The 13,987-nt window shown below is 44.1% G+C and overlaps 1 protein-coding gene across 1 annotated transcript in view; it reads right to left on the reverse strand.

Annotated features, from left to right (window-relative positions):
• Window positions 1–7,236: 7,236 nt before the first annotated feature.
• RYBP (RING1 and YY1 binding protein) overlaps window positions 7,237–13,987 on the reverse strand; it is a 46,772-nt gene continuing 40,021 nt past the window's right edge. The window contains exon 5 of the mRNA XM_074836036.1: window positions 7,237–11,325. Coding sequence (XP_074692137.1) covers window positions 11,073–11,325 — 253 coding nt within the window. The 3' untranslated portion in view covers window positions 7,237–11,072. The remainder of the gene's footprint in view (window positions 11,326–13,987) is intronic.

Consider the following 13,987-nt stretch of genomic DNA (forward strand, 5'->3'; position numbering starts at 1 on the left):
TCACACAGAGCTGGAGCCCAAGCCCTTAGCTGCTGTGAATAGCGCTGCCAGTTGATCTCCTTCAAAGTATTGTTGAATGAGGTCTTGGCCTCATAATTTAAGGGGATGAAGTCCTTCCTAAGGTTGTGAAGATCTGGGCTTTCCAGATCTATTATTTCATATTAACTTCTCCTGGGCAGCCTAATTAGATGAGGGGGCAAGGGCTGTTCCCTCCTTCCCCCATTATCCGGGGCCCTTTCTCCTCCCATAAGAGATTTTATTTGTGCTGCACGAAAGATTTATCAACTGCCTTTATAGCCCTCCCTGCACTAAATCACATTCCTAATGGATAGCCTGAGGTAAGAGCACCACTGTTTATTATTTTTTTTTAATCCATTGAATAGCATGGTTACATGCACACAGAGCTGGCAGGCTGAGCTCTGCCTCCCCCTCCTCCCTGGACAGCAGTTTTAAGACTCACAAGGGGCATTACTTGCACTGGCCAAAATCACAAGACACAGGCTTGTGAAAGCCTCTGCAGGAGCATCTCAAGGTCCAAACACTCATGACAACCCCAGGATGGCTGGAGCGGAGAGGCAGCCTCCCTTGCTCGCCCTCCACTTTGGGGGGGGATTCACAGCGGTGTCACCAGCTCCAGGCTCCCAAATCTCTGTTCCCACAGGAACATATGACATCCATCTTTGCCAGTGACTTGGAAATCATCCAAATGCAGAGGTTAAGTTAAAAAATCCTCACCATTTACCCTAGTCCACATGTTAAGAGTGTTGTTGTTAATGTTGGATAAAGGGGAAGAAAAAAACCCCAAACCTCACTTAAATCCAGCAATATTTGAGATCTGCTCCACTGTCCCAGCTTTCAGGAATGACAACGCCCTTTTGGCAAACCCAACTTGCAGGAGAACCCCTTAAGCACCAAAAGAGTCATTAATTCACTACAAATAAGATGTTAATCTGCTGCTGGGAAAACATCTGCCATGGTCTAGCAGGGCAAGGCACAGACCCCCTTCTTACACAGGGACGTAACTCCTAACCATGTGTAAAATATAACAGCCAACACATCAGCAAGAGCAACCCAAGTGGCTCATTACAGGCTCCTCCCCAAGACCAGGGGTGATGGTGGTCTAGCAGCTTCTCATTTCAGCCAGGAGACCAGGGTCTAAGGGCTGCATGCGCTGCTCCTTCCAGCTCCTACTCCTCAACCAGTGTACGGATTTGGGGTAGAAAGGGGCCACTCACCTGCAGTCCTTCAGATAAAAAGCTTTTCTCCACTGGTTACAGCTGTCTGGCTGACAGGCAGAGCACGGTGAGCCTACTACACGCAGCTCAGGGGAATCACTATCTCTACAAGAGTGTGTACCCGCTCATCACTGCTCTCCCTTGCATCCGTGCACACTGCCCAGCCAGTCCTGACCCCTCTGCTTTGCGCAGGGCACATCAGGTACCGCAGCCTGCTCATTCCCCAGCTGCTCCATGGGCAGGAGAAGTGCAGAGTTGCCTCCCAATTGTTCTAATTCATCGCCTTTAACTCAGTCTTCTGATTGATGCAGCTTTTTGGCATATAAATCTGTGGGATTTATAACTTTGCACAGAAGGAAAATGATAATTGGCATCTCTAACAGGACTTGCAAGAGGATAGATGGGCCCAGAAGGGCCCAAAAGCATAGTTGGTCCTGCTGTATGACAAACTGATGCGGAAAACAAGTGTAAAAGTTGGCAAATCTGTTGGTGAGAGATGGCTGGCGGGTCATGTCTGCGGTTGCTGGAGCAGCACTGCAGCACAGAGCCACTGAATTCAGGCTCCTCTCCTGCTGCTTCAGAAGGCGCTCTGCTCGCTGCAGAGGCCGAGGGGATGGCAAGCCCTCCGGGAGCGGGCAAAGGTGGAGGCAGCCAACACAGGCAGCAGCAGGGGCTGAGTCAGAGCCACCAGCCTGCACACAATTCCCAAAACCCAGCAACCTAGCTGCGCATCCGCCTCTCCCGTCTGTGCTCCCGCTCCAGGATTTCTCCCCCTATGAGTGTCATCACAATTTGGGAGCGTTTGCAATCCGGGAAGTTTCCCATCACTCATTTTTCCCCGCGCCATTGTACTGCAGTGACTCCCAATTAGATCACTGTCAGAGGCTGTCACACACCCATCACACCCTGTGCTGCCGCAACAATTCAACCCCTCAGGAGTCACCATATTCCTTTTCCAGGGAGGGTTTCCGCAACTCCAGTCCACATTTTCCTTTCTTAACTTCACACCAACAAAACTTGAATAAGGAGAACAATAGGCGCAGCTAAATACATTTCCATCCCCTCTGTCTCCTGGTAGCAAGCACAAATCCTGGGCTTGCAGGGATGCTGCCAGGCTTTTCACAGGCTCTCTGCTATCAGGTTTGTTAATATCTGGATGCAGTCCTGGTCCTTGGCCAAAGCCTCAACCTCTCACAAAGGACGTGCAGAGAGATTTGGAGATTGCAGAGGATTCTCCTTCCTGGGAATTAAGAACAGAAATACATGCATGTGAGAAATGTTGAAAGATGCAAGTCATTTGCTGCTGAGCAGAGGCACGCCCTGGGCTGCCCCTGGCTGCGGGGCAACTTCTCCATCTGTTGTGAGGTTCAAGGCTAATGGACATCTCTTCAAGCCTGAGAAAAAAAAAAATCTAAAGGTATAAATAAATTGGCTGTCCCAGAGAGTAGCATCAGCCTCGAGCCCTAATCAGGTTTCTCTTGCCACTCCATAATTTTGTCTTTCTTGGATCAGGGAGAAATTAGTTTAATGGAAAGCTACGTTTTTCTTGCCCTTTCTTCATCTTATTTTTATAAATCCCATTGGGAAGTAAAGTATATGAAGAGAGAGAGACAGCCTACTTGCTGCTGAAATCAATTTGCAGAGTAAGACAGTAATAACCACCTAAAAGGGGTGGGAGGGATTGTTGGCCCTATTTATATTTGGCTTATGCTGGCAATTCCTCGACAGAGTCAACAAGAGAGTAAACCCCTATTAGAGACAACTTTTGACAAGTCATGCTTTTGAACTTCACCACATCTTTAGCCTGTCACATAGAATATCTGTACAAACTATGTAAACTCTATCATATTTATATATTTAAGATTACATATTATAGATAGGTATTAATTTCTGGGTGAAGGCAGAATTAAAACCTCAACAGCCCTCCTGCTTCTCTACACTAGTCTGAGCTTTAATCCCTCCTAAAATACATATACAAACATGGAAAACTCCTGCCAACTCCACACCAAACCTCCCGGGCAACATGAATCATATAGCCCCGACAGCACAGCTTGAGAAGGAACAAAAATCAGCTTTATTCAATCCCATTCTTCCTACCTGGGCAACCATGTGCTGTTTCTGCAGCATGCCAGCCTCCTCCTGCTCACAGGGATATTTCATACCCAAATTCAGCTCCCAAACTTGTTTTTTTTCCAACACTTGAGAGCAACTTAGAGCATCAACACTTCAGACCTCCTTCCAACTTCGGCCAGCTCCAGTAGCTGTGGCCAATTAATACTTCCTAAAAGCTTTTGATGTGCTGTTATCAAGTGTGTATTACACTGGGAATTTCACGGTATTTAAGTGAATGCTATCAGCGTTACAGGCTTTGAAGCCTCTGCCTCACCTGCTGGCAGCAGGAAGGAAGGATTGCCAAAGCAGGGGAGGCAGAGCAACAGGGATTCTCACGCTGTAACCCCCTAGTCGTTACTGTGCAGTTTTAAGTCCTTCTCAGAATGGTTTTGGAGAAGAGGTGATGTGGGTGCTGGAATGGTCTCTCAAGTATGTCAGAACAGTTTTGACAATTCCTAATGCTGAAAAAAAAAAAAAAAAAGCTGGAGAAAATTAGAAATGTTAGAAAGTCATGCAATCTTCAGGATCCTGGAAATAATAAGCAGTCATGGTGGAGAGTAATTTCTTTTTTTTTGGTTGGTATGGATACATAGAGAAGAACAAAGAAGTATTTGTTTCTTGATTCCTCATCTAGGAAGCGTAACTGGCTCGTGCCTTCCATGTTTCCTGTGCAGCCAGGGCTGCCAGATCATTTACTGCTCTGCAAAGAGTGATCCCCATTTGAGGAGCAACAGGGGACTTGAGGCACATACTGTGAGATTTGCAGTACAGTAAGACCTGGCTGCAGGAAGACACTATTTTCTAGCTTAATATTAGGTGAAGACCAGAGCTAGGTATAGAGCGTTCTTCATGGTTACAGGCTCCCATGCTGTGCCATAGGAAGGTTTTGCAAGTGGGATAATTGTGCTGGTGTGCTTGAAACACTGAAAGCCTTTTGATGTTATTGGTGATTTCTGTATACAGCTTTTTCTTTGCAGAGACAAAACAAACAATGAGAAAACACTGCAGAGGTTTTAAATGTCTTCCTATTAAATGGGTTCAGCTGGGATCAGCATTAGCCTCAACCCTGTCTGGAAAAGGGCTCCATACAAATATCAATCAGCCATCATAAGGTGGGAAACAGCAAACAAGCCTTGCTGCACCTACTGACAGCAAGAGCAAAATGGCAAGCAAGACTTACGCATGTAAATATTCCAGAAAGAAACAGCTGAGAAAAGGAAAGGCAGAAAGACCTGACACTTCCCTGTCCTTAGTATGACAACAAAAGTCACAAAGGAATCCAGGTGTTGCAAACTGCAGCAGTTCTCCCTCTTCCTTTCAGATCCTGCTGGTTTTCCACAAGCAATGAGGACACGTTGGCTCCGCTGTGGCTCCCAGGCCAACCTTTGAAAGGCTCCAAACCGCACTTGGGCTCCATGCTCAGCCATGGTGTCTGCCCCATGAAACCCAGACTGCCGAGGAGCACTGGGTGGGGATTTAAGAAAACAGCAAAGAGCAAATGCATGAAATGCAATCTCTACCATGCTTGCATACTTAATTTCTTTTTTGGGAGGCGAAGGGAAAGGAGGACACAGAAAAAGAAATAAAAGAGGTATACAAAACAAGAATTCATGTGGGGAGACATATACTACATTTTTTTAGGGGTTTTGGTGGGGTTTTGTTTGTTTGTTTGTTTTCTCAGCTTTTCAGTTTGTGAATCACAAGTGAAGTTTCACAGCTTTGCTCCCTTTGAAGCACTGTAGCCTCAGGTTTACATTTAAACAACTGCCTAAACAGGGCTGCAGCAGTCCATCCAACCTGATGCAAGGCAAGACGCTTGCCTGCAGTTGAACATTTACACCCTAGAGGAATCCACACTCCAAACCACAAGCGCAGCAGTGCATCATCTTCAATCCCCTCTCCTGCAGTATGTGACACCGTTTTCCAAACAGGTTTTTGGGGCTTGATTTTTTTGGTCATGCAAAGAAGGAAAGACGGGCAGTAGCTCTGCAATCGCAAATGCAGTTTTTTCTTGAAGTAGCTGCCTCCATGAGATGGAGTTGGGATCCAAACACAAGCCTGTCTCCGGGCACTTTGCTGACTCAGCACAGTAGTCCCATTCCTGTGGGATATGGCTGGACCAGCATGGCCGTTAGTCACATCTGTCATGTCTTTTGCAGACAACTTTTTGCTTCGGACCCTGGAAACTCCCACTGTGACTTAATCGCTGTAAAATGTTGCCAGACACATACAGCTAATATCTGTGAGGGCGGCGGATCCGGTGGGTCAGGAACAGGCACAGCCCTGCCGTGGGTTCCTAAAGCTCCTTCCAGACTGCAGGGTGTTAGCATCTTCTCGCTTTAATTGCCCCAAAACTGCTGTGTGAAGGAGGTATGCTCAGATTTAAACAAAAATAGTTTAAAAAATTAGGCTGACACATGACCCTTACAGAGGGGAGGACTTTTTCTTCTCTCTCCCAGTTACGTGAGGGGGTGCTGATTTTTATAACACCTCCCAGTCTTAAAACAATTGACTGTTTGGCCCAGAAATAAGTTTACAAAACCCCAAAGAGCCAAGAAGTAGATTTCCCCATCCCCATCTGTACTCCTTATAGGTAACACACACAAACCTAAGTCCAGTACATACCTTGAGGCAGCCTTGGGTGCTGTTATCCCTGTAGCCTTCAGCCTCCTTCCCCACAGCGGGATTGACTCCACAGCTCCAGCACCGAATGTGGCTCTCAGCTCATGCGGCTCCAAGGCAGGGGATTTCCAGGAGACCAGTCAACTGAAACCCCAGTGAAGCGGTGAGTGGGCAGGCTCAGCAGGTACCAGTGCTGCCATGGAAATGGTTTGCTGGCTCCATCCAAGCCTTCACCTGGTGATGGAGGAGGTGGATGCTGATGAAGATGAAGCCCATCTCCTTGGCTCCCCGCAGCTCTTGCTGCTTTGCCCAGGCAGCTGCTGCTCTGGCACCCGCAGCTGGTCGTAGGTTGAGGATGGGGACCGTACACCCTTCAAGGCAAGGACCGTTTCTCCACTCACTGGTGTAGCATGCCAAGCAAGTGCTTTTCAGTTCGGCAGAACAACCACTACCTTTCCTGTTTCTTCTTATTCTTGGCACACAGGATTTTGAATCACTTCCAACTGAGGTTAAAAGCATTTAAGAGTCTGTTTGCACAGTGTTTTTTTTAAAGCAACCTCTAGTTGTAACACACACTTCCCCCAGTATACACAAAAATATCCAAACATCTTTTAGTTTAGGAACTGTCCTCATATTCCTGAGAAAAAGCTCCGGAGTCAGATTTTTTCCCTTTGCATTTTACCTATTGCTTGGTTTTCAAATTTCAACTTCATATGTGAACAGTTATGTCACACGTCTCCCATCTCAAGTGGGGGAAAAATATGAGCTAGAAAGGGCAGAGTAGTTCACATCACCTTGTTTCCCAGGCAATGGACCAAAACACTGCTTGCAAAATACCGGTATTTTTACACTACAAAATTACAATTAGGCTCTCAATTAAGTTTTATTAATTTAACTCATGGGAGAGTTTGTTAGCACAAGACAGCCAAAAGAACTCCCAATGGCTCTCACCAAAATCCTCTGCACTAAACCTCGCTGTTTCTGCAGCTACAGAAAGGGGAAAAAAGATTATTTCTAAGTACCAGAACCCAAATTCTGCAGACACGTCTGCCACAAACTTTCCGTATGTTGTTAGTCCCAGGGAACAAACTGGATTTACTCACTTGACTGAAGCTTTCTACGTGCACAACCCTGTGTTTGCAGAAGTGGGGTGCTTGAGCGGTGGCTCACAGACAAAACGTACGGACTGACAAACTGCTTCAACAACAGGACTCTCCACTTTTTCTGAATACTGGCATCTCCCAAAAAAGAGAGCTTTCAGATTTAATTAAATTTTACTATTTTATTTGTGAAAAAACTACAAGCAGAATTCATAAATAGACATTTCTATTTAAAGCAGGAAAATGATAAAGTGGCTTCTAATAACAGTCGTGCACATGCCAGTAACAGGAATATATTAACATCTTTTATTTGCTAGACAAAGAGCAGTGTCCAATATAAATTTCCCAAAAACATTTAAGACCTGTGAATTTCTGACCAGTTCACAAAACCACCATTGACACTTTAGCATGAAGATTAAAACAAACCTAACAGGACTGTCAGCTCTAAAGACTTTACAGAGCGGAAAAACTTTCAAAAGCGTTATACAAGCTGTCTTTCTGGGCAAATGAAAAATATAGCTCGTATAATACATTAACATAAAAATCCACAAGATAAGATTATGTTTTGACATACTTAAACAAGCATTCTATATTTGTCTCCAACAAACAAAGCTAAGGAAATAATGTAACCATCTTTACACAGTAAATTAAGGTTACAAGTCATACACAAGAACAGAACTGCTTGCGCATTAAAAACTGTTCAGCTCCATTGTCATACTCTAAATGTTGGCTCTTAAAACCATTCGGTTACATACAAGCAAAGGTTATTATATAGTCAGCAATTAATAAATTTTCAATAATTTAAGTTTATGGTAGAGCTTAAAAAAGTAGACTGAGAATGATCTTGGTAAGGCAGGTGAAAACATCTCAGTGGAAATAAACTCACGGAAGCTGCTGCCAAATTTTCGATCTGTCCAATTTGAAACAAGCAAAGTGTTCCAATTAAAATAAATAGCCTGGTGGTGTAAAACGCTGTCATTTTTCCTTTGCAGAACTACGTCAAACTGAGCAAGTCAGGCAAGCTGTGTTGGGGTGTGTGTGTGTGTGTGTGTCTGTGTAAGAGTTGAAACTTTGCAAACATAACACTGTGCTTTACTTACCTGCTTTCTGTGCCACTGAACATCACAAATCTGGTCCTTCCCCTACACTAGTGTTTTGGTTGGTTTGGTTCTTAAACATGCTCCCCACCAACAGCGGGATAACCCATGGACACAGCACGGAGGGAATCCCACCCGTGGACGCGTGTCGTGGGGACGTCAACTTCAGAAATTAAGTGTAAAAGCAAATGCTATCCTTCAAATGCACAACACAACAGCTACGGATGAGGCTGGGGAGGTTCAAAGCTTAGCTAGCAATTTCTACTGAATGCAGAATTACAGGTCGATTGTTCCAAAGAAATTTTCCCACTTATTTATAGCAAGCTACTTTATCGAGGAGGCACGCCCAAAAAGACAGATGTTACCAACTTTACCAGTAGCCATGAGTAGCTGGTTACGGCGTTAAAGCTTTTTCAACTGACCTACAGGTCCATTTTCACTTGAAAAAGAAGCAATTTCCTGGTACACACAATGCTTTTTTTTTTTTTTGCACAAATTCCCAGATTCAACAAAGAAGGCGAGCGCGCGGTTTGACTTGAAGCACCAGAATTAGCCCCGCTGAAGCCAGAGGGACTCACCACTCACTCACACTCTTCGCTGGATCACGGCCGAGATGCACGCAAGCCTAATTGATAATGAATCATTTATAAAGCAGTGCAAAATATACAAGTTCAGGGGCATCTTCAAAAAATCTCTCTTAAAAAATTATTCCAATACATTTCAGTAAAATAAATAAATATGGCTGACCAGTTTACCCTCCCTGAGACCCTTAAAGGAATAGTAAAAACTGGAAAAGGAATGTCTTTGCAATATCCCACTAATGTTAAAATGTGGATTGAGAAATTCATAGTATTTAAAACTATGTATAATAAATTGTCTTGATGCTTATAGAAAGCATCTGGTTTCCTTTGGTTCTTTAATAAATACTTTAAAAATGCTTAAAAAGGTAAAGACAGCCTATACTGTGAATATAAGCAGAATTAAGTCAGGGTGCCCATGTTAACATATTCAGAATAAAACCACTGCTGCAAAGGCACAGCCACTGCACGTACCTTTGAGCAGGGGTTGTAACGGATCCCTTACTCACACATTTCTGTCGCCAGTGTGAAAGGAACCTATGTCTGCTACTCAAAACCACACAGATTTTAAAAGAAATCTTAAATCAGTTGCCTCCACAAAGAGAAATCACTCTTGCTAAGCAAATAATTCACAATATAACAAGCTGGCACAAAGTTGTCAAAATGTGGCCCCTCTTTCATCATGCCCAAAAGTTATGCATTTGATGTCAAATGAAGCCACAGCCTCTGCATCTGAAATTACTGCAAAGCACCCTGGGGCCACTAAATAAAGACGAAAAGCCAAAGAGGTTCGGGGTTTTTTCTGGTTGTTTGTTTTTTTTTTTTTTAAAAAAAAAGCTTGTTTCACCTCTTCAGCCTAGTGTTTTAGCAGGATAATGCATGGAAGGTAAACTGTAAAGCAACACTAACAGGCCAGGAAAAGAAATTACAGTCTGAATAGCTTTAGAGCAAGAACGAAGGAGATGCTGGTTATGAGTATGAGCCACACGTGTCGCTCACTTGCCAGCATGAAAGCTTTTCCCTACTTTTGCTCCCATAGCAGAGACCCAGAAGCGTCCAAATGCTGACAAGCCCAACGTCATCACTGGACGAGATGCTGTTCAGAAACCACTCTCAGAATACGGATGGACTTCAAGGAGAAGAGCCACCCCAACAGCATGGACGGGACAGACAGAAGGGGGCTGACGACGACCGACCCACATGCCGCTGGCTGGAACGAACACCAGCTTTGCCCCTCAGCCCATGATCGCTCCCAGCCCTGTGGCTCCCTGCTGCCTTCCAACCCAAAGCAAACCACTCCAGTTCTAACGTTACCTCGGTCACTGATGCAGGTGGACAAAAGTCATTAAATCTAAGGACACCAAACGTCCGTGGGATTGGCTATGCACAACACAGCAATGCTCACGTTACCAAAATACACGAATCCGTGGCATGCCAGCACTAGTCTGGTTGTGAATGCTTACGCTCCAGCCGGGCACAAACTCGCACCCAATCAGAGTTACCATAGTGGAAATACAAGCTATCTGGAGCAAGCTTTTCTCATCTCAGATCCCAAGCTATAAAAATCAAAACCGTGTGTCCAGTACATTTTAGTCATTGCTTAGGGAAGAAACGGGGAAGGAACAATAGAGAGAACAGGTCCCATCCAGGTTCAAACTTTCAGGAACACTTTTCACCTAAGACCAGTTCCATTTCAGTTTCAGTACTTTCACAGAAGGGGACTGTCCCAGATCTTGAACTGTTCAATTGTTTTGTTTTTTTTTTCACTTCACAGTGTTTCAAGCACCAGCGTTTCCATGTATTGGTTTCAAATAACCCTTTATATATATTTATTTATATATATATTTATATATAATTTATATCAAAACTGATAGTACACAGTATAACTGGAAGAAGAACTGAACTTAAAAAGGATATGTTGAAAGAGGATGGAGTTTGTGAATGCAATAAATAAAGCCCCCTTCCCTCCCCACCCACTCCCTACCCCAAAACAAAAAGTTGTAATGTTCATGGAAAATTGTGCACAGCAGATATTATAAAAAAGTAGATTCAGGAGCACATCCAATTATAAATGATTGTTAGGAAAATCATATAAAACAATGGAATACATAAAAGTGTCAAGAGTAATCGTTAGGGTGAGAAATTCCTTGGTGGCCAGATGCCCACGGCAAGCAGAAATTATCCTGGTTGCATCAGTAAGAGGTCGATGTCCGAGAAAGTGTGTGTTCAAGCACAGAAGAGGCTCTCCAGGATTTGAACAACATGGGCAGGTGGAGTGTTTGAATTTCATACCCTGATTCATAGTTTCCACAACTCCATGTGCAATTTTCAGAAAGATTCGTCGTTGACTGCCGACATGTCCCCCTTTGGCGTGGAGGAACGGGACGAGCCCTTGTCTGTGCTCTCAGAGCCCGAGCTGCTCTGATTCTGTTGTTCTGATCCTGCACTGGAGGTCACTGTAGAAGACGACGTGGAAGAGGAGCGAGTCTTTTCTTTAAAGTCTGTGATAATTACTGTGACGTTTCCCACTGTGACTGCCAGCTGCTGTGCGGTACTTCTGTCCACATTTTTCAGTCTGGGTCTAAAATAAATGAGAAAACATTAATAAAAAGGATAAAAATAAACAAGAAAGGAAAAATTTATTAGAAAAAGCATTTGACAACAAACTCAGTGTGACTTGTCCTCTGCTTGCCCACGCAGATGGCAATAACTGGGAGGAAAACCTAGGCAGCAGTAAGTACTGCACAGCGGAGGACAAAGGTTTGACCTCCTGCTCCCTGCCACAGCCCGGGCTGCGAGGGCTGCTCAGCCCCAGAGTAAAAACCTGTCTTGCAGAGCTGTGCAAAGGGTACTCTGCTGTAGACTCATCCCTAATCCAGCTCTGCCAGAAAGGAGGACACTACAGCAGAGCCAAGCGGACAGGAGCCAGACAGACCGAAGGATCTCCTCCCCAAGGGGCAGATGAAAGAGTTCTCTTATCTAAATTCACCATCTCATCATGTGCCCTGATGTTATGAGACAAGGCTGTGACTCTGCAATACAAAACCACATGAAAGCATTTGACCACGGCTCTTTCATTCCCATATTGGAACTCTGCAGCTGCAAACACAGGCACTGGGACAACTTGGCTTCTCTTTCAACTGCTTTGAGCTTATACAAATCAGATGCCCAATCAGCCTATGTATAAAATCGCTCAAAATGTTCCCTCTGGAACCGAGGCTATTGTAAATAAAATCCAGAATGTACAACAGTATTTCTTGCAGCTAGCACTTTTGGTTAGGGTAAGGAAAAAAAAAAAGAAGAAAAGAAAAAGAAAAAAATCAAAACCACCAGAAAAGAACACACTGGTATTTATAGCTCAGGATTATCTCAGTAATTTGCATGCTGTGCTATCATTCAATTAGTAATGTAGCTAATAAGGGTCTAGTCTCTAGGAAGCTGACATTCATGCACATTTGAGGGGCTGATCCAAAGCTCTGATACAACAAACCTTGGACACTCCTCCAGCTACCAGCAAATTCCAAGTCAGCTGCACCGACTGCTGCAATTTACAGCTTTTGCTCCTAATTAAGGGTCAGGCTTAAGCAGCGGAATATTCCCAATAGGGAAATTAAAAAGGAGAGTCTTTATACATCAGTGAAAAGTAGCTTGCTGAGAACTGCCTTCTAAGTGATGGAAGGAAGGTTAGTTTACTTTGGGATCAAGCTCCAGATTCTAAACCAATCTGCCTTTCCTCCTCCCCCTTGTCTGCAGCACACTAGGCTAGTGCGGTCAAAACAAAACAAAAAAAAAAAAAGGAAATTAAGCCGACTTTGTGTTTGCCATGCATACTCAATGGCTTGCGGTGGTGAGTTAACAAGGGAAAAGTCCTTAAGTAGTAGTTATCCAAGTGGTATTCTAGAACTAGACCGAATCGAAAAGAGTATTAAGGATGGATGTACAGCTTCAAAAATAGAACAATTGTATTTCGGCAAGCTTCCTTACCAAAAGTGAAGTTACTGCAACAAAAATAGTATTTTCATATCTAACCTAGGAGGCTGTTTCAATTTTGAACAAGTACCAGAGGAAAAGCATTTCTAATAGACAGAAAATACAATTAAAATTGGGATAACCATCAGTAAAACCTCCTACTTGAAGCAGCCCCTTGGTTCAGTGACCAGCCTTTTCAAACCCACAGCTGTGCTTCGTGAATTCCCGCAGCAGTGACACACACACACACCCACGCGTATGCGTCGTACATACGCGCTTACAGGAGTTGGCAAATTCAACACGTAACCACAGGCTAGATTAAATGATGTCACCTTGTTTGTGGGTAACAAGAAAGGCCAGCTAGCTCAGCAAGTTTTGGGGTTTCCGTCAGCTTTCAGATAGCGTCTCAGCAGATGCAGGCTGCCCTCAAAGCATCGGCAGCAAACACAGCAGCAAGTGCTCCCGGAAGCGTAGTACGTGTACGTATTTTCCTCCCTAAGCCCCCAGTTCCTCTAGGAAACCCAGTTCTTCCTGTAATTTGCCTGGGTCATTTGTTTTCTCTTGTACTCAGAAACAGCCAAAAAATGCTGGCCCAGATACCAGAACAGACCTCATTGCCTCCACCTTTCTACAGGGTTGACCGTGCACTCCTGCTATTGCTCGTCAAAAGTCAGCATCAATAGCCACATTTAGGAAAAAGAAAAGTAAGAAAAAGGAGTTCACATGGCCTAAGCTGCGTTAAGTTCTGCCCAAAAAGCTCCCGCTACTGGCAGCCTTTGAGATAAGCCATGCACCAAGCACCCAAATAAAACTGCCCATGTATCTTTAAATGCCATGATGAAGTAACATGGAAGGACGGGGGGGAAGCAGGGCTGAGGTACAGGATTTCTCAACAGTCCCGCTCACAAACTCAATGTCAGTTTTAGAACTGAGCCCTCCAACCATTTCGGCAGGAGGTTTTAGGGGTCTCCCCTGTGCAAACAGCTGATGAAGTACAGATGGAAACCTCCAGAAAATATCTTTAGCACACACACATAATTTTTGTTTCCTATAGAAGGCAAAGAGATTGGCCCATCCACATTATTTTGCAGAATTAAATACCTTGATGCTTCATGTTTATAGCTAAAAAGGTTTATGGCCAAATAAGAAATGTGTTTCAAAACAAATAAATCTGGTAATACACAGGAAGGCATGGAATAAACCAAGATACTTTGTCAGAAACAGGCACATTATCCAAGAATTTTAAACAGAATTTCTTAAAAATCCAGAGATCC

The sequence above is a fragment of the Strix aluco genome, chromosome 11, assembly GCF_031877795.1.
Source record: "Strix aluco isolate bStrAlu1 chromosome 11, bStrAlu1.hap1, whole genome shotgun sequence".
Classification (NCBI taxonomy): Eukaryota; Metazoa; Chordata; class Aves; order Strigiformes; family Strigidae; genus Strix; species Strix aluco.